Source organism: Labrus mixtus, chromosome 1 (genome assembly GCF_963584025.1).
Source record: "Labrus mixtus chromosome 1, fLabMix1.1, whole genome shotgun sequence".
Taxonomy (NCBI): domain Eukaryota; kingdom Metazoa; phylum Chordata; class Actinopteri; order Labriformes; family Labridae; genus Labrus; species Labrus mixtus.
Genome location: NC_083612.1, coordinates 31,537,534 through 31,562,574, shown reverse-complemented (window position 1 = coordinate 31,562,574; position 25,041 = coordinate 31,537,534). Strand labels below are relative to the sequence as shown.

General features: G+C 41.6%; 2 protein-coding genes across 6 annotated transcripts in view; one reads left to right on the top strand and one right to left on the bottom strand.

Moving 5' to 3' along the window:
• The window catches only part of LOC132977561 (BTB/POZ domain-containing protein kctd15), a 29,807-nt gene extending 25,144 nt beyond the window's left edge, over window positions 1–4,663 (top strand). For all 3 annotated transcript variants that reach the window (XM_061042240.1, XM_061042231.1, XM_061042249.1), the window contains exon 5: window positions 1,294–4,663. In XM_061042240.1, the coding sequence (XP_060898223.1) occupies window positions 1,294–1,452 (159 nt within the window). In that variant the 3' untranslated portion in view covers window positions 1,453–4,663. The remainder of the gene's footprint in view (window positions 1–1,293) is intronic.
• A 710-nt stretch (window positions 4,664–5,373) lies between these two features.
• The window catches only part of LOC132977537 (transcription initiation factor TFIID subunit 4-like), an 84,987-nt gene continuing 65,319 nt past the window's right edge, over window positions 5,374–25,041 (bottom strand). For 2 of the 3 annotated variants that reach the window (XM_061042171.1, XM_061042190.1), the window contains one exon: window positions 5,374–7,523. In XM_061042171.1, coding sequence (XP_060898154.1) covers window positions 7,350–7,523 — 174 coding nt within the window. In that variant the 3' untranslated portion in view covers window positions 5,374–7,349. Of the gene's footprint in view, window positions 7,524–12,091; window positions 12,737–25,041 lie in introns of those variants that run through there. The other variant, XM_061042181.1, reaches the window with a different exon arrangement.

The following is a 25,041-nucleotide window of genomic DNA, read 5'->3' as shown; positions in this document are numbered from 1 at the left end:
TCGCACTGGGATTTAGATATACCCCCTCCAAAAAAAAAAAAAAAAAACAACATCCCACAAGGATTACCGAGAGAAAAGTGATCTTGGAGTTCACGTGTTTCTGCATTTTGGACTGCAGTGTGGTATGAATGCCCAGACTGGAGGGCTTACATGCATCCCCGTCTCCCGTTCTTTCCTGCAGCACCGACACTTTGTCCTCACACAGATCACCCCATCACTCCCCCATCCTCATTCCCCACACGTAGCTCTCTCTCTCTTTCGCCTTAGCTCACGGACCTCACTTCTCCTCTCACCCCTGCCTCATTACTCAAATTAGGAGCTCCAGTAATCACCACGCTGAGCTTCACTCAGCCCCTTAACACACCTCACTCACACACACGGCTCTGCTCATCCCTTTGAGCTCATGGCCCTCGGTTCAGTAGCCAATCCAGAGAAAGCAGCATGAATATTGCAGAGGTGGTGTGATGTTGGAGTGCCCCCTGGTTTTTAGTCCATCACTGGGTGTGATTGGCGGAGAGGGGGGGTTAATGACACATGGTGTATGTCAGTGCTGATGAAGATATGAGGTTGATGTGAGGCTGGATGGATATCAAAAAATGATACCTATCACAGTCTTACGTATATATTTGCTGCTAATTTACGAGCAGCTGCACCGAAACACCTTTACAATTCTGTCGCTTTACTTTCCCTTTAAGTAATCATTATGGAAGAATGAACATGCTGTGGTTGGATTTTATTTGGAAAAGTCTACATTACCAAGCAGAAACGCATTTCTAAAACTCCAAATACAAAGATAAGTAGCGCAAACCATATCTGGTTAATACAAAGCCAGCACCAGCAGCAAGCCATCGCAAATACTTAAAAAAAGGGGCTAACATTAGCTAATTGCTCCAAAGTAAGGAACAAGCAGCAGTTTCCATACTCAATTAAGTCAACTTTGTGACTCCTTTGTTAAATTGTGACAACACCTACAAGAAATCTAGGAGTTAGCCAAGCTGCTTAGCTAAGTTAGCTAGCAGCAGGTGTTAGCTTCATTTGGATACAAATATAAGAGTGTTATCTATCCTCTAATAAGGTTTTGTTGTCAAGATAGACAATACACATGTTCACAAAGAGATGAAGTTTTCATGAAGAGACAACATATACGATTAGAGTGTTTCCTGCACTAATAAGCAGAGCTGTTTTTTTAGATGACAATATGAGTAATAGGCTACTTCTCAGGTCATTTCAGCTATTGACTTGGCCATTCTGTCATTAATGTCCTCTTTCCATCTCACCTACTTCTATTTTTAGGTGCTGGAACGTCTCTTCCAGAAGGGTTTCAGCGTGGCAGCATCCTGTGGAGGCGGTGTGGACTCTTCCCAGTTCAGCGAGTACGTATTATGTCGCGAGGACCGGAGGAGTCTGTCCATCAACACTCCCATCAGGATAAAACAGGAACCCCTGGACTAGAGCATTCTGGGAGAGGGACTGCTAAACAAACCCTGATGATCCTTCATCTTCCACACCCTTCCCAATCCCTGTCCCCTTCCTCAGTGTCCTAAAAGAACCACAACCACCCCAAGATACCGAAGTATTAGCAGAGGCTTGACTTGGCCAGCTCTGCAGAACTCTAAGGGGAATGTAGAACCAAATAAAGGAAAAAAACATCAGCGTTACAGGTTTTTGATTATGTTATATAATGCCCAAAGAATCGGGGACCTTGACGAAAGGAACAACAACGACAAATGGACTGAACAGCAGCTAACTTGAACCATTTTAGCATAGACTGGATGATCTTTTTTCCTTGTTTTACTATCAAAGAAATGTCCTGACCCCTTTGGGGCAACACAAATGCAAATTCCTTCAGTCCAAGTCTCCCCATGAAACACAGAAATGAAACAAAACCATTTCCTTTAGCAGTGTATCATCCACTCATGTTTCTGTATGGATCCCATGTTTTGTCTGAGAGGTGATGGGTCCGGCCTGCTTTGGGACAAGGGAACTTTGGCAGACAGAGCATGACATGAAAAAGGACATAATTCCATTTTGTGACTCCCCCAAAAGACCCTCAATTCCTGAACCCGTAAAGGCCATGTCCCCTCACTCTACTTGTCTTTCTATTGAAGGACAGGCCACGACGAAAACAGCCAAATTTGTCAGACTGATTGTTTATTACAATTTTCATTGTTGTTTCTAAAGTATGCTCCTTTTGCTGTTTTTATCACGACATGGTGTAAACAATTATTATTAATAGGATTATTTTTAATGTCTCTTTTTCCTGTCTCCAATATGAAGGATGTATGAACGTTATATTCATTAGGCTTCGAGAGCCTGTGAGGGAGCATTTTCTTGGCAGTAGCTGCAGAAACTCAGATGTCTTCAGGCTATGTGGCTAAAGCGATCTGGCTGGCAATGCTTTCAGAGCCGGAAAAAGTCCCAATTGTTTAAACGGCAATGGAAGAGAACCTGGATGTTTTGACATTGTCTCTAGTCAAATGTGAAGCACACATTAAAAACAGTGCTCTAAAATTTCTGCTTTTCAGCTCCAAAATCTTGGTTGTCTGATTGGATTCTCTCTTACGAGTACGAGCCTTTGTAGAGGAGGTTTGAGAAAGTTTGTCAAATTGAAATTCAGGTTGAAGTTGCACAGCTCCCAAAGTATACTGCAGTTTCGTTGAGTACGAATGTTAAGACTTGAGGACCAATGTGGAGATTTGATGTTTACCAGTATGTCTTGTGATCAGCCAGAGATGTACTCTAAATGCTTAATGTTTCTTTGCACTTAAACATTTCCTGCCCTGTTCAAACTCCTGTTTGAACCCAGTGCCCTTTGCCCAACCAAACTGTTAATCTTCACATTCACATTAAACACATTTAAAACGTAAATTAGAACAAATAATTTAGGTGCCAAAGGAGATGAGGTGCTTATTTTTGTTGATTGTACAAACCAAAAAGGCATAATCTCTTTTTATAGCATAAAGCTAAAGAGGACACAATAGACATTTGAAGGACCCCAGTGTTTGTTCCCCCAGGCCTCCAGTCTTGACAGTTTTGTTGAGAAAAGCTCACAGTACCTTCAAAGTTTAAGACACTCTGTTTGTTTCTATATTGTCACTTCTAAGCCGAGCTGATTTCAATGCTTCTTCTTCACATGTATGTATGGCAGAAGCCAGTGTGAACTACTCCCAGCATCAGAGCGTTGTTCACAAAGAGGCGAGTGGGTGGCATTTACTCCATCCTGCTCTCATTCTTTTGGTCTTATTCTCAACATTTCTGGATCAAAGACAAAAACAAGAAAGGCCAAGTTTTCATGCTTTATATTTGTGTGTAACTTACAGATGCTGTTTCTTCCATTACAAAAGACATGATAAAAACGATCTCTCCAGGCTCTAGCGGTTGAGTTTAACAGGGGTTATTTTTTATTAACTAGTTATTCATTAAAAAAATGGCTGGCAGTTGCCTTTGACCATATTGTCTTGATATCTGCTCTCTCCGGATGGCTGCTGATTAAACAAGGCCAATGAGTGGATAAAGATGAGCTTGGTGTCGCTCCCAGTCCAGAGCCCTCCTACCCAGGGGGGGTCTCTCTCTCTCTCTCTCTCTCTCACAATCAAGCCCATCTTTGTTCTGACCTGCCAGTGGCATGCGCCTTGCATCCAGTCGCCTCAAAGGGAATGGTCAACCAGGCCTTTCATGTGCCGAGGCATGTTGGGCTTTTCACAGCCCCCCCCCCCCCCCCACCCTCCCCTGCCTCCTCAAGGACTCCCAGCTCAGCGGTGCCAGTAGAAAGTCGGGTTGCACCCCCTGCTGCTGTGTCATCCCCCATTGCCCTGGTTTTCAAAAATGCCCTCCTGGGCCACACCGCAACCAACCAAACAAACTGATGAGTCAAATGTGAGTGTACTGAGAACACACTGTACAGCCAGGAGACTCTGTGGCTGATCCCCAGATCTTTGATCCAGTTCATGTGAGGTGTGGAAACTCATCTGGGTTAGCTCTTGAAGAAACAGGGGTAAAAAAAATAAAATAACCACTGTTGTACTGCAGCCACACATCTGCGAGAGTTCATTCCTTCAGGGAGGAAGCGAAGAAGGCATTTTTTCTCACTGATGTGGCATTTTGGAATCACAGAAATTGGCTTTAAGCAGATTTGTAGAGCTAAGGGGTTATGCTTTTGTGATTTAAAACACAAGTGACCAATCAGACCTGCACATTGCAGGATCGGTTCCCTCTGTCTGCAATAACCAAACTTGGCAACGCCCCAAACAATTGACAGGTTGATAACAGAGTTAGACAGGAACTGGAAACTCAAATAGATGTGTCTTCACAAGCCACCGTTTTCCGATGACGGACTGGTCAAGGTTTCAGCCACTTCACTTGGCATTCACTCCCCCAGTTGTACAGTTATTGTATATTGAATTATAAGGACTCAGGGTTTTACGGGACCCTCGTGTTTTTAAAGAGACCTCTTAGTCCTCTTCACAAAAAGAATGAAAAGAATTCAAAGAGTTACATTGTGTACATATGGATTAAACATTTCAAAGGGTATCATAAGGTGCAAATGTATATTATTTAAAGTGTTTAAAACAATTAGACTGTGGTATTAAAGGGCATGTGTTCATTTACAGTGTCTCTGTTTGACTTTTCTTGCATATTTGCGATAATAAAAGGATGTACTGTATATTTGCTGAGTCTTATTGCTCTTATTTGTTCCATTGATCTTCTCATCTCATTGATGCAGCAGCCCAATTTTAGCTGCACTGTCGGCATTATTTTATCACTGATGATGCCAGCAACAAACACTGATGTATGAATGTGGCTGCTGTATTCACTGATTTGATCTCTGTGGCCTTTAAATGACCCTATGAGACCTGATATCTCTTCTTAGCTTACTGTACCCAGGCGTATTTCTGCTCACGGTGGATGTTAGCAGAGAGGAAAGGTCGTCCGTGGGCCTGGATTCAGATCAGCAGTCTACCCTTCCAAAGAGGCTGAGGAGTTAGACCGAGGTCTTGGAAAAAACAATATGCTCTCAAACCCCAATATTTTGCACCGCGTTAAACAGTTGGGTCTTTTCAAAAATGCTTCTGCTTAATTAGCAGCAGAAACCTAGGGGGACTTTTCATAGTTGAGCAGCAGCGCTTGACTCAGTTTGTACTTAGCATGTGCGATGTAAGAAATGGAAATGAAGCAGGCTGAATTAGTTGTTGACTTTGGTAAAACTGTCTTGTAAAAAAATATAACAGCTTATTTTTCCTTTAGAGGAGACAGGAGCGAGTGTCAGGAAACTCATTGCTTAATTATTAAGTCATTTTTCTATTTAGACTCTCACACTCCCAGACATTATAATGTGTGTGCAGTTAAAGGAAAACAAGAGGAAATGGACAGAGGTAGTGTCTGCTCAGTTTAGTAAACAGCTTATTTATTCCTTTACAAAATAGGTACAAATACATAAGTATCGTTTTTTCACACAAACAGGAAATTCTCAGGATATGTACAAGAGTTTACCAAAAATAACGTGGTTCTAATAAACACATAGTTTTGTAAACAATATTTACAAATCATCCTTACACTGAAATGTGATCTCACCATCTGTTTACATCAGTTATATTGTCCTATTATTTTGGCTAAAAAGCTGTAGTAGTAGTAGTAGTAGTAGAAATGTCCTCCTGTGAAATCACCAGAAACCATAAAAATCACTAGTAAAATTGTTTGGAATCACCACAGTAGAGATGATTGTGCTTCTTTTTAAAACATGTTTTTTCTTTTTTTGGGAGATAAACTTTATGAAAATGTGCCAAGCATTAAAGCCAATCAAGAAAAAAAAAGAGAATATATTAATTGTTAAAAATAAGTCTCAGGATAAATTGGCAAATACTGTTTACTAATCCAAAGAGTCATTTCTTATAATACAGTGACAGCTTTCACTCGTCGGCTAATAGAGAGATTAAAAAAAGTGCTGTCAAAATTTCAAATGCACAACAGTTGTTTCAAATTCAAATAAGACAAGAAAAAAGCTGCATAGAGGCCAAGATATTTTGTTCAATATAAAAATCAAACTGGACAACATTACATGACACGATAAGGATTTAAAAAACAAACAAACAAAGGTGACAATGTAATACAACATGTAAAAGCAGGCATTTTGTCACAATCCTCTCCTCAATAAGTTATACATAGACAGAGACGAAGCGGGACAGGAATCAAATACTTTTGTTTTTTCAAAATAATTTAACACTTCTTCACAGCTGTGATATTAATTTAGGATCAAAATACAAATAAGTTTGAGTTCAGGGCACTGAACCGCTTAAAGGACAACTTTAGTCACTCAGTCTTACTCAGAGTAGGTCAGGGCTGAAACAGCTGTGTGAACAGTTGAAATGTAATTTTTTTTTTTTTTTAATGATTAATGTGCAGATTGAACAGTGAGAGTGAAAGATAAAGGACTGTCTGTTCAGATCAGAAGTTTCACTCTCCTCTGTCACCTGAACACAACTCTACATGAATCCCCTCTTACCTTTTGAACCAGGTGAGTTTGACAAAGAGTGAGCATGATACTACACCACTTACACACAACTACATACAAACAATGTTCACATTATTTGTGGGTAAAAAATAAAATACTGACTTACTCAAGGTCCTGGTCTAAAGACACCTTGCACGAGGGTCATTGGGCTTCTGTCTCGTTACAAATACTCTACAGGTGAGCAGAATGATCGTCCAATTTTGACTCATGATTTTACAAAACTTCAGGTTTCATAGTATTGACACATGGGTTATTCCTTTTTCTTACAAAGCTTACATGTGATCAAAAATATACATGCTGTAAAATAATTCAAAAAGAACTATTTACACATAAGGAGCATGATGCTGTTATTTGGAATCTTAATGTTTTAAAATCAGTTAAATCTCTCTTGGTCGTGGAGAATATCGTAGGCTGTACTGAGGTGTGAAAATGACGATCTTCTCAAAAATAATCCCGTCTTTGAGGTGGTTCATTGAAGCTACTGCCAATGTTGTTAAATAAATAACTACCGTACGTACATGGAACAAGTTCTGCATCGAGTTCTGTGAAACAAATCCTACTTAGTTCCTTTATCAAACTCACTTTCAAGACAAAGAATCTGATACGACCTTTAAACCCAATGATCTAACTACACACACCGTGAATGCAACAACAGTTTTATTTTTGTACTTTTTTTTCCTAACTCTTCCTGCTCTTCTTATGAAAGCTACATCAAACATCACTACAGTACGTATGGAGACACAGAGCTGAAACATTAGACCTGATCTGAAGGCACGTGGCAAAGGGGAAGTAGACGGAGGAGGAGGAGGAGGCTGAGGTGGGCGCTGAGGCGGAGCAGAGGCTACTTGAGCAGGGCTCGGTAAAGGAGGAGGGAGTGGGCGGTCGCTCTCTCCTGCTCCATGTAGAAAATCAAGTCCCTGAGGTTGACGCGGGTGATGCGTTGCCGTGTGTACTGGCGCGACGAGTTGGACGGGGTGGAGGAGCTGGCCGGGGAGCCCGCCGTGCTGCCTGAAACCTGCAGACAAAAACAGGAGTCAGAAGATTGAGAAGATGGACTTCATACCATGACCGAAACTGATTAAACCCATTTTCCGTTTGTGTCTAATAGAGATAACAACGCTGTGATTGGAAGAAAAAACAAACAGAATCATTGATTATTTTATTTGCTGAGCTAAAGTGAAATGACAAAAAGTGAAAGTGTGTCACAAAAGTTAAAGTTAAAGGGTGATTGAGAAGACACAAAAGAAATGATGATGATTTTTCCTCTCCATTCTGTGATATGTAAAAACATCTCTGCCAAACTAATCACACTACAGGCAGCCCCAGTTGTACTCTGATAATTAGCATCATCACGTTGAGCAAAAACTATAGTAAACATCATATCTTTTCATAATTAGCATGATACTGTAGATGTAAGCACGAAGGACACCCTTTAAGAGTTGTTAGCAAGACATAAAATATATTATCTTTGAACTTTGACCCTGCAGAGGTTTTTGATATTCTTGCACAGTGAGCGACGACGTTGCCATCGTCATGACGTAGGTGCTTTTAAGTGCTCGGTCTTTTATGAGGATGAAGTTTTAGGTTAGCAGAAAATTAAAGTAAAGATGATGATTAGTACAATCACACTTCTATAATTGTGTTTGTGTTTTATTTACTTTATTTTCACTTTTACAGATGTGCGTTCATCAGTTAAAAAAATATTCGTTACTGTTTCCCATGACCTATAAATGAAGTCATGGCTGCTGAATGACCAACACATTGACACTGTCAATAGTAGGGAATGTTACAGCCTCAACGTATTTGCACACCTCCAATTAAGAAAATGAATCCCACTTGTATAATACCAATGAGATGAGAGAGATGTACTAATAACATCCAGATCTTCAGCTGCAGACTGTTCTCTAAAACTGAACATGTGGGGGGGAAATATCAGCTCCATCCTCTGAGGAAACCATCCTTTTATTTAAGTGAGTTGTACGGCTCTTTGAATATGAATATGAGCAGATTTTTTCCCCTCTAAACGAACAACACTGCTGACACAGATCTGAGCTGACGTCCGGCTCTGAAATGCAGCTCTCGTTGTTTGTATTTGATCCAGGAAAAATGAGAACGATAAAACAGGGAGTGTATACAGAGGCCGATACAAATCAAGAGATGCATTTACATTTGGGAATGAGAAACACTGGGGGAACAAATCCAGAAAAGTGCCCACTTGAACCCAGGCAGAGAGAAATAAGACAGACGTTTCAGTCAGGAACACCCTCTCACAATTACATTGATTGCACCGCTCTGTAAACACACAGTACAGACAGGCCTTAATTGCAAACATATGATGGGTTCTGAATTTACAAGAAGCAAACCAAAGTCCCTCCAGCACCCGCCTCCATATATTGCTCGTCTTTGTGCACACTGTACGGCTGGGCTTTGTCTCAGGTTTCTCTCAGTACACTCTCTGACCCTTGGTAGCTGTAAAGACTGAAGGTAGCCGGGCCAGCGTTCCCGCCAACTTAACCTCCACCACATCTACTCTCTCTGTGTGGAACAGACTGTGTCGGGACAGAGTCCACATAGAAAATTACTATTTTCTCTCATATTGTTTTATAACAATGATTATTTAAGAAAAATCAGTGTGTAAAAGTCATTCATATTTTTATTAATTTGATTCATTTTTATTTTTTTACTTTCTGAGTCACATTTCAGATAGAAAGCAGAATAATGTGTTTGAGGCCAGTGTTTGAATAACGTGTTATTTGTAATAAAAGGAAATTAAAAAAAAATAATTTAAACTGTATTTATTTTGTAGTCACAGTATCTTGTAAATCCACGAGGATTGTGAACATTATTTGTATGACACAGGGGGGAATGATTTTCAGGTGGAAATACCTGTTTGTCACTAAGAGCTACACGATGATAAATACAACACTGTCAGAGCTGAGAGAACATACACTCCACGGTAATAATGCTTTGTTAAATACAAATATATTTAAAGCATTCACTAAAGAGGTGAAGAAATGGAATTTAGTTGGTGATTTAAAATCATATTGGAAGTTTCAGATTTTCAAAGTTCTGAGGCAGATGAGTACACCGCATGTCACACCTACACATTCAAACCCATTCACACACTGATGGCTGTGGCTGCTGAGTAAAGTGACCATCAGAAGTAACAAATCCCATTTTCATACACCGCTGACGAAGCAGCAGCAGCAATTCAGGGTGAAGTGTCTTGCCCAAGGACACATTGGACATGTTTCTGCAGGAGCTGGGGTTCGAACCCCCGACCTTCTGGCTTGAGAGACGACCGACTCTACCAACTGAGCCACAGCCGCCCAATGAATCTAGCATTACCAATAAACTTTAATTATTAAAGAGCAAATGATAAAGTGTATCTGCTTTTTGTGTTGAATGTGTTAACATTGTCTTAAGACAACGTTGTGCTTCTCAGTTTATTTTTTTATAAATGAAAACAAACAGACAATCACAGCAACTTAAAAAAATAAATATAAGTTGAATTGTTTGATTGACCAACAGAACATGTGGTTAAAGGGGACCATTACATAAAATGAAAATACTGTTTTGATTAAAGTTTGGACTGATGTTAGATCCCCCAGCTTGAATTACTATCCCAGTCTGGTGTGGTCTCTGGTGAGTAACAACGTGCTGGGAGAGCTGGGAGATGAGTTTAAAGTGGGTACAGAAAGCTTCCCACCACCTCAGGGGGGAAAACCAGAGCGCTCACTTTGGGGAGCGACCCCAGCCTAATCAGGTCAATCATGGCTGACCACATGTGAAACACGGGCCTGCCTACTGCCATGCCAATTACTGCCACTCACAAGTCAGCTCAGCGACAGAGACACAGATTTTACCAATCAGAGCCATCCATCCACCTGGACGGACGGCCAGTGGTAGCCACAGGCAGTCGGTGCTGGGGTGGTGCTGTGGCCGCGGTGGTTGATGGTGGTGAGGAGGGCGACAGGGAGGACAGCTGCCCATGGAGTGAGCCTCAGCAGAATGCCTTATTCCCTTCAGGGACAGGGCCGGCCTTAAGTGATCCAAATAGAGTCAGAAAGGTCAGTGCTCATCCAGGAATTCACCAAACTCAGCCTCTGCTTCTCCTCTTCTGTCTTTACGTGCCCTCAACATGCCAGCAACCAAAACACCGGTATGTTGTTGTTGTTAGTATCTATGGAGACGGATACCGCTCGCCAGTACACGCAGGAAATCATGTTGTGGAGCAGGGAAACGGGGATGGGAGGGGTAAACATCGACACTAAACAAAGCAGATGGCTGAGTGTCAGTTAAAAAGGAAAGCGAGACATCAACAAACAGGCTTTCCCTGTCGCCAGCAATTACACAGTAATCGTGTCGCTAATTCAATGAAAGACAAAATGGCAGACTTTGTAAGGTCACAGTGGATGAAAGAAAAAGTGAGAGGAAGAGAAAAGGAAGGAGGACACAGGCACAGAGATAGAGAGAGAGAGAGAGAGAGAGAGAGCAAAACAGAAAGTCTCAAAATCAGCCTGGCCCAGAAAGATCCATGAGGCAAAAAACAGCATCTGTCATTTTATCTGTGATGGGCGCTCCGAGGCATTATGTCATATGACATATCCATCGTACAGAGCGCACAGGGATACTTCGATACATCTCTTCAGACATTTGACTTGTTTGGAGCGGGGGACAGAGAGAAAAACAGAGAGAGAGAGCGTTCAGTGGAGGTAACCTGAGGAGAAGGGATGAGAGGAGAGGGTTCTCTTAGCTGGCTCTGGTCTTAAGATACATTCAGTTACAACATACATGACAACATGACACTTTGTTTCACACTATTTGACCCATCCATAGTGTCCATACACTCGTGTTGATGCACATAAGAGAAAAAAGAGAGAGCCTGAGAGTGCTTGTGTAGCTGCCAATTAGTAAAATAAAGTGTATTATTGGTGTTAGCTTAAACTAAAGGGCGACTATCTCTGCAATTTCATATTCATTTCAGTTTATTTATGAATTATTTCAAAGGCTGTACAAATAATGTACGAAACAACACTGTTTAACTGAGTTACATAAAAGAGGAATACAGATCTGTAACAAAGAGCCCTTAAAACATGATGCTAACTGCTAACAAAGTGATAATACTGACTCTGTTGGAAAAAAGGCAAGGTCACTGAACTTTAATTTTAGCTAGTTAGCTTTTACATAACTAGCTAAGTCATGAAACTAGAGAAGAATGGCCATGAGACATTACAGTAATGTTGCATGAGAAGATGCTTTATTCACTTAGAGCAACAACCCTTTCAACTGGACCGAGGCTATACTGGACCCAGTTCAGGCCTTTTTCCAGTTTTCATGCAACTTACTGACTTTTTCTACTAACTTTGGTCGACTATAACTAAGAGGTGTTTAGGTGTCACTTTAATACTAAGGTCATTTTTAAAGGAAGTGTAATTCCTCCACATTTCTGGGAACTGTAGATCCCACATATTAATCAAACAGGATGAAAGGGTTAATAACTATTGTGAACTAATTTCACTCAAAGATGATATACTGTTAAAGACGACACTCGGCTTATTATTCCATGGAAGTCAAAAAGGAAATGACAGTTTAAGCATGAAGAAAGTCTCCTAATCATCACAAACAGTACTAGTACTAGTCTTTGAATAATCATGTTACCCGTTGTTGAAAATGTCTATGTGATCCATCAGTGCAGAGAAACTGAAACTGAATTTCTTGATAGAAGGACAAAGTCAGCAGGTCACACTTTTATGTCCTCAGCCCTCCAATTACCAGCAGAATTCACAGTAAGCTCTCGAGGACTGAAGTTAATTCCCATTTTACTAAATTTACTTTTGATTAATAATTTATGTTTTCAACCTTTCTCTCTCTTTTACTCTACTCCTGCTTTGCCTCCTTGTCTCCAATTGTGCAGTGGCAGCAGCGGCGCTAGTAAGTGTCTTTAGGAATTTACATTCAGTCCTTTATTGTTGGAGAAAAGAAAGGGGAGAGTGGGGGGGCAGGGGGGGGGTGGTCTGTGGAGGGGTTCTTGCTGATCTGTGGCTTTGAACCCTGAGTGGCACCTGTGCCTTGATGCTGGAGCCAATATTGGATTTGGCCCAGGTCACACCTTAGGGCGGTGGGTTAATGGCCCACTTTGCCAGGCTCACAGAGCTGCTCGGCCCTGCACCGGCCAACCTGCTGCCTCAGCATTCTGCTCCTCACAGCTGAACGTTTAGACAGGAGCTGCATGGTAAGAGAACACACACACACACACACACACACACACACACACACACACACACACACACACACATGTACACCGTGTGTACCGTACGGCACTCCCAGGTAATACACTTTCTTAACTAAAAGTTGGCAGGGAAACATTGCTTAACGTTCATGTTGAAGGATAAAGACTAGCCCAGTGTTGGTTGGGAAACAGATAAGCTGTTCATGATGCAACATTACTCTTTTGTTGTTATTACTTTGATGCTGAAAAATCCGTTTAAACTCTGATGTCTGTGCTGCAGGCAAGGAGGACATATATAGCACAACAGAGACAGACTGTTGACAAGTTAAACAAAGGAGTGAAGCAAAAGCTGAACCAGGTGGTGATTTTTTTTTTTTTTTTTTTACAAGTTGAAGCCAGGGTGGAAATTAACCGCAGCCACTAGTCAGATACTGATGATTTTTTTTGTTTGTTTTTGCACAATGCTGGCCTTTTTCTCAGGCAGGTAGCCATTATTGAGGAGATCCATTTGTACTGTATGTGTGTGCAGTTGGCTGGTTGGCTCACAGGTACTCAGGTGCTCCTGATGGGCTGGCTAACATGTGGGTTGACTGAGGAGCTTGCTGATTTGCTGACTGACGGACTAACTGAAGAGCTGGCTGAGGGCCTGACTGACTCACTGACTGGCTGACTCATTAACTAACTGAAGGACTGACTGACTGACTGACTGGCTGCCTGGTTGACTGACTATGTGCCAGGGAGCAAAGCTTTCCCACATGTTCTCCTGCACGCTGCATTTCAGTCGGGGAACGCTGCCTTGTCCCTTCACAGTGTTTACAGTGTGGAGCCCAGCCGTGGGAGTGCAACCCCGCTTCATCTCAACATTCGGCCTCAAACGCCTCTCCTACGGCCGCCATTAATCAGCAACAGAGACGCTCTCTCTCCCTCTCTCGCCTCTCCGCTTTCTCGCTCCTCTACGCCCACAGACATGCTGGATGAGGCCATTTTGAAAGAGTTAACAGATGTCGGCTGATTTGCCTCGGGCTTTCTGACATTGCCCGAGTGATGTATTTGATGTGGAGTTTATTCAGCTCTAATAAACGTATAAAGAATTAGAATAATAATTCACAGATGTACATAGCCAGATTATATGCTGGAGCCTCCCTTTGAAGCAGACAAGGCAGCCAAGATTAACAAAACCAGGAGAGAGGATGAAAAGGGTTGTTGTTCAGCCCAGTGATAATCAGAGAGGTCAGGACGGGCTGATACCAAAGCTTTATGTTCATGTGCCTACACAGATGGCCTTTTGGTGCTTTGGTACTTTTTCTGCCAAAGGCCTAAACCAAAGAATGCCTTTGTGACAGTGCTTTCTAAAATAAAAAAAAAGAGCACACTTGCTGTTTTTAATGTATAATAATAAATTGGTTATGGTTGGTTGTGTATCATTTGCTGTACAGCAGAAAGAAAAACATGAAAATCACAAAGGGATGAATAAGAGGGAGGTCTAGCATTCTGATCATGGCAAAAAAAAAAAAAAAATGAGCGAATTACTTTCAAAACAAACAACTTCCATTTGCTTCACAGCTAAAGAACAACAAATCTCAAAAATGGCCAGTTGCAGAGCATCTTAATACCCACATAAACCATAAAAACAGCAACACAGCTCCATGGCAATGCATAGCAACCGTGCAGAATTTCAGTCAAGGAGAAAGAAGGCAAAAAAACACCTTATTACTTCTAACTCCTGCAAGCCATTTTGGTCTCCAAAGGTTTTAGAGCGCCGCAGGCCATGTGTCTGCAGTGTTTCGGGAAATGACTTGCCTTCGCACGAACACTGCTATGTTCTGCAGCACTGCTGCCCCCAGCATCCCCGCTCAATTTCTGTTTAACCCCTTCCTGCCTTCCCTCACACTGACTCACTGCAACAGAGAGCTCACACCCAGCACAATACTGTCACATTGTTCAGCCTCCCACAAACCAAGGCAAATCAGACCAGCTTTTTCACGAGCTAACACATTAACTCCACGTCTAATTTGGCTACTTAAGCATGTGATGGCTTTTAACAAACATGGTGCAGGGAATGCGTAAGGTTATATGGGGCAGAGAAAGATGAAGTAACCCCCCCCCCCCTTCACCATTCCACATGATCTACTACAATGTGCGACACAGTTTGCACACTTGAGTGTGTATCAACGGTGGATTAAATCTGCAAACTCGTTGACACAACACATAATTAAAACATCTTGCTCGAGGTCAGGAATTTTCTAATTAGTAGTGTACTGACAAAGCTGCAATTCCATCACCCTGAGTTTCAAAGTCCACAGGTTACTGCTAAGATGAAAGCTGACCCTGGAGCACTTTTCTGCAGGGCTGCACATACAATTCCTCAGAAGACAGTCACAGGGTCACCGAGCTAAACAGTGTTGCTGCTCCCGGAAACCTCGCTCCCAAACAAAGAACTTCAAACTTTCCTGCCTGGAAACAAAATCCTGGCTTCCCCCCTTTCTCTCTCTCTCTCTCTCTCTCTCTCCTTTTTCTTTTCAACCCCAGAGAAACAAAAGATTGTGTGAAGGCAACCAGATGAAGAAGCCATAACATTGTTTTTAATCTGTTTAATTAACATGCTCCAAGCCTGGCTAGCTGTGCAACTTGTTAATAATACAAAGGCTTTATTAGCTGGGTCTTTGTAGCCTATGTTGGCAACACCATATAGGAATGTGGTGTAACAACACTTTTTCATATACCGGTTGTTATTTACTGTTGAATGAATGGAAAGTCTATTGTGTACAGAATCAGAATAGCACGACAGCAAATACCACTCTAAGATATTGTTGTTTTGGTGGTTTGTAATTCAGGTCCTTTTGTTTGAAGATCATAAACAAATCCTGAATCCATCAAACCCAGTGCTCAATGTCTTCCCTCGCTGATGTTTTCTATGAATGGAGCAAAGTATTTGAGAAACGGCTAACAGCTTCCCTGATAACCTGGACAATTATCGGGGCCAAGTATCTTTGCCTACATAAAGTATCAGAAGTAGAACTTTTCACCATTAAATATTTAAGGCATTTCATATATAAAATGAACCCAATTAGAGTTAAAATAGGAGAAGTGTAATGAGTCTCAAGTCAGAATGCTTGTCTTCAGAACTACTCGCTAATGAGCCCTTGTTGGTTTTGCACACTTTACTTTCAATGGTGTGGCACTGTCATTTCTGCTGGATTTTAATTTTTAATTCAAGTTGAATGAGAGGGTGGTGACTGAGTTAATAATCAAGGCACCGGGGTGTTTTTGCAGCCGATGGATAGCTGGGAGAAGATGCCAAATGAGGCTTTGTGGTCCGCCCTTTGATGTCTCTGCGAAAACGTTCCAAAATAGGAACAACCAGTTAACAAAAGACGATCAGTTCCGAGTGGCATCCAACGTAAATGACCACACTAAGGGGAACGCAACCTGCAAATGGCCTAATTAGGAAGAAGAATAGGCTAGCAATATAGAATTGCAGTGAATAACACAAGCGGTAGCAGATACTGACTTGAGAATGAGATAAGAGACCAAAAGGCGGCACAACGGATCCCGTCGCTCTGCAGACATGTGCTTGTGTGCTGAACTGTCAGCCTTCACATAAATCCTCACATGAGCAGCGAGAGATTTCACTTGCAAGAAAGGGAACGCACCGAGGGGCCACCGAAGATATGCAAGATGGAGGAGATTAGAAATCACATTTACGGGAAAGGGTTCACACTATGAATCGGTCCTTGATCTCAAATTGACATAAATGGGGCCATTTTTGACATCATTTAGCCATCACAGGCTCCGTTCCAGTGCCGCTGTCACTGGTCCCTATGCACCTGATGTGACGCCTGCTAAGTATGAGAGGCAGGAGAACGGCTGTCTGAAGAGCAGGTCTGATTAAAATCCAGGCTCTACAGGGGAAAGAGTCAAGCTTCATGTTTTATATAGATGGCCCAGAAAGACACTGAAACTTTACTGGAGCTTTTTCTTTTTTTTTTTATTCTTCTGTGAAAAATTGTGACCTCAAGTGACATTTTATTTTCATCCACAAAGCTGCCGGGGTGGATGGCTCACAGCGTTTCATAGCTACTCAGAAAAAGATGTTTCCTTAACTTATTTGGGCACATCGGTAAACGTCAGTATTAGTACGTATTCCTTAAAGAATGTAAGGGAAACATTTACACTGGCAAACATGGTGTACTTTAAAAGTTAGAAAAATGTTTTATATGTCTTGGGGCCTTATGCTAATTGAAATCATCCAGCTACAATGTCATTTTGACCACTCCATTTTGGTAATAACAACAACTCTACGCATTTCTTTCACTTCATCAGGTCTTGTTCTACTGATGAATGTGAGATACAAACAGAAAACCACTAATTCCACAGAAGTTGCATTGAATTGCAACAGCCATGAGCATTTGGCACTACACCGTCAAAATGACAATCATAAAATATCCGGTCAATTAGTGGTGGAGGAAATAATGGCAGTCAGCATCAGGAAATTTGGCCTCTGTTAGGGATGTTTTTATTACAGATTTTCTGGCACTTTCCTGGAGGCCTCGTTGCTATCATCAGGTTCCCCTTCCACAGGCCCAGAAGGCTTCCTTCCTACCTGCGCAGCATTTTTGGCAAACCTGCTTTATTATGCCACGCACAACAGCATCATCTTCCAGGCAGCTGTGTGTGTACATGTGTGTATATAACGCTTATCTACATATTGACTCGGTTTAAACCCACACCCTTGTCTACCATAATAATTACACATCTTGTAAAAGGAAGTGCTCAATTCTTGCTGCACCTGAGGCGGGCAGCTGCAGGAGTTGCCCACTGGCGCCCAGCAAACACACCTCCGGCGCTGCCTGGTATCCAAACAGCTTCAGCTTACACCCACAGCCATTGCCTTCCGTAGTGTAATGGCGGCTTTCTATTAGACTCCAACAGAAAGCGCCAACGCAAAGCACGGGCAAATGTGTTTCAACCTATTGCAAGAACAAAGCAGTGCAGATAGGTTGAACAGGTAATAAAGACAGCGGGGGCCTGTTTCATGGTTGTCAACGAGTCAGACCACACACAGTCAATACTGCACACACCTAAATACATACACACCAACACACTACAAAGCAGTGGTGTGTGTAGTGACACAGGCCAGCCCAGGAGGTGTGTTTACATTTTGTGGCTCTCTGGACCTTGTTGTATGTGTATATAAGGATCTCTCCAAAAGGCCAGGCAGGTCTTTTCCAGCCAAACCACATTACTATTACTCACAACTGCCACAACATGTAATCAGAACAGTGATGTGGGTGAAAGAGGCCATATCCAGTTATTCACAACTCTCCCCAAAGTTCTCTCAGAGGAGGGCGTTCATTAGTCCAACAAATACATAATTTATGCAATCTAAAAAATACATGTGATCATGAATCAAACGGGGAATGAGAGACACAGAAACATTGAGGGTTCTCTAGTGATGCTGATTCTTTGTTTCGGCGAAAGTGAATACAGGTCAGGGTGTCGGAATCTGCCATACCAAACATGGCCAACTGCAACATTGTTGTTCTGCACCTTAGATGCCAGACCAGAGCCGAAGCCTGGGGACACTCCAGTCCAGATTAGCAGTAATCTGTGTTTATTACAAATATATAAATGTATTTTCTTTAAAACTATACTGATGTTTTGCAGAGACTTGATTCCTATATGATGTTATAATTTAGTGCATTGATCAATAGACCAACCTATAGTTTTATTATGCAAAATTCAGTCAGGCATATTTATTTTGGTGGACATGTTCATGAAGAGTGTAGCACTCAGGACACACGGGAGACTTTAGGTTAGAATGCCTGCCTGCCAAACACAAACCAAATACCATTTAGATTTCCAGCAGCATACGCTAACATCTAAAGCAGCAGCGCTGCTGTAGAAAATAGCCTTTATCCTCTCTCCATTCAGGATGGATAACATTCATGTGCATGGTGATGTCTGTATTCTGCTGAGATTATTTGTCAAAAACGCCTGAATTTCACAGTTAATTGGCCTCCCTAATTAGCACAGGATGTCTAATTCCCATTGCAGTCAGTGTGCTAAATGGTAAAGCTTTAGTCTGCGGATGCTGTTCCTTTTTTCGTCTGAGCAGAGAGACTCCCAGTGCAAGCCGAGCTACACTGTACATTACACACTCAATGATCGATTCTAAATCTTAATTAGGGAAACGACAAACAAGCAAGGGGACTTAATGAACTGTGTACCTTGTCAAACAGCTGGCTGATTATATTTATTGAGATATATGTTAAATTTAATGATTTGGGCAATTAACTGTAGACCCCTCTGTTAGGGACATGGAGGGGCCAGGGAGGCGGGCAGGAGGGCCACAGACCTAATGAAAAGCAGCTGACAAATATCGGTCATCCCCAGAGTGCTGGAAAAAGACATCAGTGGCTCAGAAAACCTTGTGCCCAGGATTAAAGATATTACGCAAATTTCACTCCCTTGTGTGCTTCTTTTGCAGTCATTTATGGTCCTGACTTATACTGCTCGGATGTTGTAAAGAGACATGAATCAGGCTCTCTCTGCAAAGCTGGGACTTCTTCCCATTTAATGATCTGAGATGTTCTACAAAAACAATACAGAATCATAACAAAAGATATCTAAAAGTGGGCACAGTCTTTATTATCAGCGTCTCGTTTTTTTCATGGCCATCCATTTCTAACTTTTTTTTCTAAATTGGTCAAATGGAAAGCACTGAAAAGCGAGGAAAAAAAAATTAAGCCGAGCCGAAAAGTGCGACTTGGATTTAATATTTTATAATTGCCAAGGGACATTCTAAGATCAATGAATTTTTGCCCGGGACGCACATCAGAAAGAGATGTACTTCAGTCTTTTTAGGGAACATTGGTCTATTTAATTCCAGTGTCTGATGCATGTGAAATATGCCTTCCATGGCCTCCTTCTTCTTCCCCGGGCACTGCTGCAGGCAGACATTACCACTTTTAATGGGCCGCCATGAGAAGAGGCAAGTCAGCCAATAACCCATCCTCACTAATGGATCGCCTTGTTTGTTCTCTTTCACCATTTTCTGAAGCTAATTTTAGATGTTCTGTTTTTCTGTTGAAAGACAAAATAGGGGACAATGCATCACAACAATATTCTAGCACAAAAAAAAACAATAAAAAGGAAAAAGTCTAACCGCTGAGGGAAAGGGAAAAAAACTGTATTATTCAAGTGATTCAATAAAAAAAGGAGCCGTCTCTATCGAGGAGAGTAGTTAGTGGTTGCTCATGAGGTTATGAGTGGTAACTAAAGTGTAACTGGGAGCCAAAACATGGCCTCTAACAGTGGGAAACTAAGAGGAAAAGACATTTCTGAGCCCTAAAGTAAAAAAGAGAATAATAAAGAAATAATAAAAGAGGAATAATAAGGGGGGCAGTTAACAGCAGTGGTGTTTAGGGTTGGCAATACCAGCTTACTGATTGATTTATCACCCGGCTACTAAACCAGTCAACATTATTTTCACTAGTGAGCAAGTCAATTTAAACTAAATGTTCTAGAAAAGAGTCCATGTTTTATCAAAACAAGATAAGTCTGTCGATGTGGATTACTCGATAAACACATTAAGCATGTTCTACCTTTGACAGATTTTGAAATATTTAATAAACTATTGTTAAATGGGTGACCTTTGCACTGCTCTCTTTTTTATAGCAATGGACCACTTAAACACACTATTTTCAACCTTTCGCTATTGCACAGTATTATTGAAATGTCAAGGGTTCACCTCCGATGTCATTCCCACATATATAACTCAAGAAATCAAGGTTATAAGTGCAGAGAGGCAACCGCTGCACTAGCATGTTTATCTTAAACAAAACATTCTGTTTTTGTAAGACAAATGGAAACTGCGAGCTGCTAGTGATAAACTATGTTGCAGTAAATGTAAAGATGGTGCTCCATTATTTAGTATTGACTTTCAAGCAGAGAGCTGCTGCTTACAGGATGCATAATAAACACCTCCACACTGAAAAGTCCTGATTCAGTTTCTGGAGACTCAAACTGAAAGTTGGCATTTCTGCCATCTAGCTGTAGTATTCTGCCTACTCTGTGTATATTAACACCTCTCCTCTGCCTTCTTGGCATTCTCCTGCCCCCCTACCAGCACCTAATGAAAGATCCTTTCCAGCTCTTTCTCCTTTCTTTCCTCAGGCTCAGACCTTGACAGCTGACAATGGAGCTGACATAAACTTACAGTCAAAGGAAAACAAACTTAAATACATTGCGACAAGAGAACGAGGTGCTCCCTTACAATGCCACAGTGCAGCTCTGCACAAAGCAATCAGGGTTAGATGTAACAGCAACGCAGGAGGTCCAATAAAAACGACAGTAAGTCACACAAAGACACAGGAGTTTCTTAAGTGAGCCATAACAGAAAGAACACTACGGGCTCTCCAGGGCTCCACCATGAAAGTTTCAGGGGCTCCATGTTGACAACTTCATTAGCAGCGCCCTCGCGCTAAAACTCTCCAGTCACTCGACAACATTATTACATGTTGAGGCTCAGAATTTGGGGGCCCAGAGTGTCCATCTCCTCCAGGATGAAGGAAACTCAGGCAAAGCAGTGATTGAGGCGTTTTCTGAGCCTTTCCCTATGAGTGGAGAATGCGTAGGATGAGGCGAGTGGGTTTTGCACAGCGCAGTATAACACAGCGTGGGGCCCAGGATGTTAGGCTGTCCCCACGTCCCTGGCCAGCAGGCTAGCTAGAGAGCCAGCCATTAACAGCTCGCCTCCGTAGCAGCGAGGCGGCGAGGGGGAAAAAAGGCAGCAAATTTCATTCTTCAGAAATTTAATTATATCAAGATTAACAAGGGAGGTAATTAATTTCTTTAAGATGGGTATCTTTTAAGTGCCTGGGGCTCAACTTTGTTGTCAAAACTGTATATCTAACCATTATTTCAGGGCAAAGTTTTAAAGGCAGGAGTGAGGCGGATCACTTCTCTGCCATGAATATTGAAAGAAGGTTTCTTATCTAAATAGCAAGATTACAGTGTTAAAACTAATGTGTAAATTTATGTACATATATGGAATTAAGATTTTTTTTAATAAGCAGCATTAATACATTTTAAATAATTGCCATATTTATTACCACAATTGTTTTATTAGTTTTTTTAAGAGTCCTTTTAGTCTCAGCCTGTTGTGGAGTGACATAGCACCCTTCATCAGGCCTCTAAGTAGGAATAAGGGTCATGCTGTCATATGAGTCAAATAGAGTTTGAAACACTCTTAAGATCAGGGTGATTAAATAATAAGAGCGAGCCAAAAGGTCCCTGAGCATGGTGGATTACTCTTTTATGTCTTTTCATGAGTTGTAGTAGAACATTTTAACTGAATGACCAAGGTTCTGGATTTCAGATAACCCATGTGAGTATGTTTGTGTCTGTATATCTGATCTTTAAGCCCCTTTCCAGGAATGAAGACTTTAAATCCTGTGATGCTGAGTCAAGTTGACAGTTACCAAGACCTACAGATATTCAAGTTATTCAAGACCTACAGATATCCAAGTTATTCAAGACCTACAGATATTCAAGTTATTCAAGACCTACAGATATTCAAGTTATTAAATGCACAGTATCTCTTCTGCTGTCTCGTTCTATACATTATTGAATTGATGGTCAGAGAGCAGGATACAAACATTGTATGTATGTGTATGCCTCGTGTGTGTGTGTGTAACAGTTTTTGAGTCACAGCAGACTGAAGGTTTCGAGAACAGAGTCGGTGGAACAAACAGGCTACTCTGAGATTCTCTTTAATTCAAACATGATGAACTCCATTCGTCTAAGTCTTGGGTCTCATGTCCCTGAATATTTTAATTCAAATGGTAAACAATTTAAAAATGTATGTTTTGGATACATGAAACATATGAATCGCTCTGTCAAACTGAAGAACTACATGTTTACATTGTAAATAACTCGGTTTCTAAACTGCCCAGTATCTTTATAAGAAAAATGTGCTTTTTAGCAACATCATACTTACATAACTCTACCGAAGCCAAAGGCTGTTGGATGGTCGTTTAGTACACTACTTTGGTGCAGGCTTACAGTAAATGTCACTTTCATTCCCTCTTGTGCAACCATGAGCAGATTTCTAGTTAAATGTTTTGACACCTGAAAGAAAGACATGGTCCCAAGAGGATACATTTGCATGACTTCTCAGTCTCAACTTTCTCTCAACTTTTTTATAAAGCCCTTCCTGCAAGTAAGGTTTTCACTAATTCTGTGAAATATCTACAATTATAGGATGTGTTAGCACTAAATTTGGTACATCCAGTACGGTTCCATGAGGATGGCACAAACAGACTTCAGTCATCCTTGAATTTCATGACGATTGGATGGTTTGCCATGAGTTTTGCTCAGAACCAATTCTAATCACTTTGTTGAACAACCTGGCTGTAATCTCATATGATCCTCATTGGTCATCATCATCATAAGAGTGCTGTGAAATACTTACATTACATAAACGATAAAAAACAGCAGCTGGTGTCATTTGTGTATTGGTGCTGTTTAATTGAAGCCTACTCTAAATATGTTTCATATGAATATTGCTATGTTCTGTTGTGAATGGGTCAGTTTCTTGTATTTCAGGTCATATGTTGTTCAATTTGTGTGAAAGTTTGTGCATTTCAGCGTAGAACTAAACACACATGGATAAATACATTTGAATGTATTTGTCTTTCAGGCTAATGATATAGCTAAGCTCTAAATGCTTTAACCCAGGGTCCATAGTGCATTACCCACCAGTGGTCCCAATGTACTCTGTATTGTGCAGAGGAAGTAAACTTGGCAAAGTGCACTGTGTTAAAGCTCTTAGAACGTATGGCATTTGGCCAAGGAACCCCTGCAACCATTCTGGAGACTCAACTCTGTCTCCTTTGTGTCCTCGCAGGAAATACAGAAGTGCCTTGAGAGGTAAAGTCAAACCAATATTACAATCTTCTTGACATTATGAAACCAATAGCAGCACCTCAGTGCCCTCTTTAATCATATTTATGTAGTATGTAGAGAAGTGTTCATTATAGCCTGATGTAAGAAATGCTAAAGTCTTTGCACCCATCTTCTGGTCCCGAGCTGTATTACTGTGCGGCGAAATAAATAAACATACAAAACGGCTAAGTTAAGGTTAATGTCAGTGTATCCATGGGATTTAAGACAAGTTTCCGCATGGTGAAGAGCAAAAGTGAAGCTTTGAAGTTTAAGAAAATTAAAAGCTGTCTTTTCTACTGTAAATTCCTATTATATTTTTGGACGTAGAGAGGAGTAAGAGAGCAGTAGAGGGAGGGATGTGAAGGCAGTGAGAACAGGAAGAAGCTGTATTCAATACTCATACCAGCTCATTAACTACCATGACTCCTACTGGACCAACAAGGACACATCACTTTTAAACCAATTACTATCCCCAACATATAGTAGGCACTGGGCAGAGACGGGGAAAAGATGGGAAGGAAAAAGGAGAGGAGGAGCAAGTGGTTGCCTTTACGCTGTCTGTCCCTTCAACTAGCACTCAGTTGGCCCCTTCTCCTTCCTAACCAAACAGCCTGGTTGGTCGTAGTCCTCTGAGTCCTGACGCCCCCGCCTACAGCTCCGGAACCCTCGTGCTCTGAGAGTTTCCTGTTTGTCTGGTTGAAGACCTGGCCGTTTTTTTTTTTACTCCCAGGCGGGATACTGGGAGCAACGTAAGAGGAGGAGGAGGAGAATGAGAGGAAGAAAAGCACAAGGGAGAAGGACAGAGGGGAGGTTGGCGGGGGAGAAGGCAAAGGGAGAGACACTGAACACTCCCGAGTTGGGATTGATTTACTTCATTAACCGAGATTACAAGTTTAACTTACAAACCAGAGGTCAAAATTTCTCATTAACAAGGGGACCGTGGAGAACCTCGGGGCTTGGAGACCACTCTTATTACTGACTACACATTTCAATCTGTCTTTGATGTTCCATGTCTGCCTTTCTACCCCCTCTTTTCCCCCTCCTATTTTTTGGCAGTGAGGTTGATTTTAATTGTAGCTATAGAACAGAGCATAGTTTGCCTGTAAGCCAGCCTCCACATCTGTAGTGAGTGCAGCTTTAGTGATATTGGGTGCAGTCCATAGCTTGGGGCTAATTTTAATGGTCCCCCCCCCTCCTCCCTCCTTCATTGGAGACTCAGATTGTTTTCCACGTGATTCCTGTTAATTTAGCTGGAGGAAAGGGCATCAGTTTTCCTTGTGCTTTTCCCCCTCTCTCCCCATGCCTCTCACTCTATTGCCTCACTCCTTCTTTCTGATCTACAGCCTCAAAG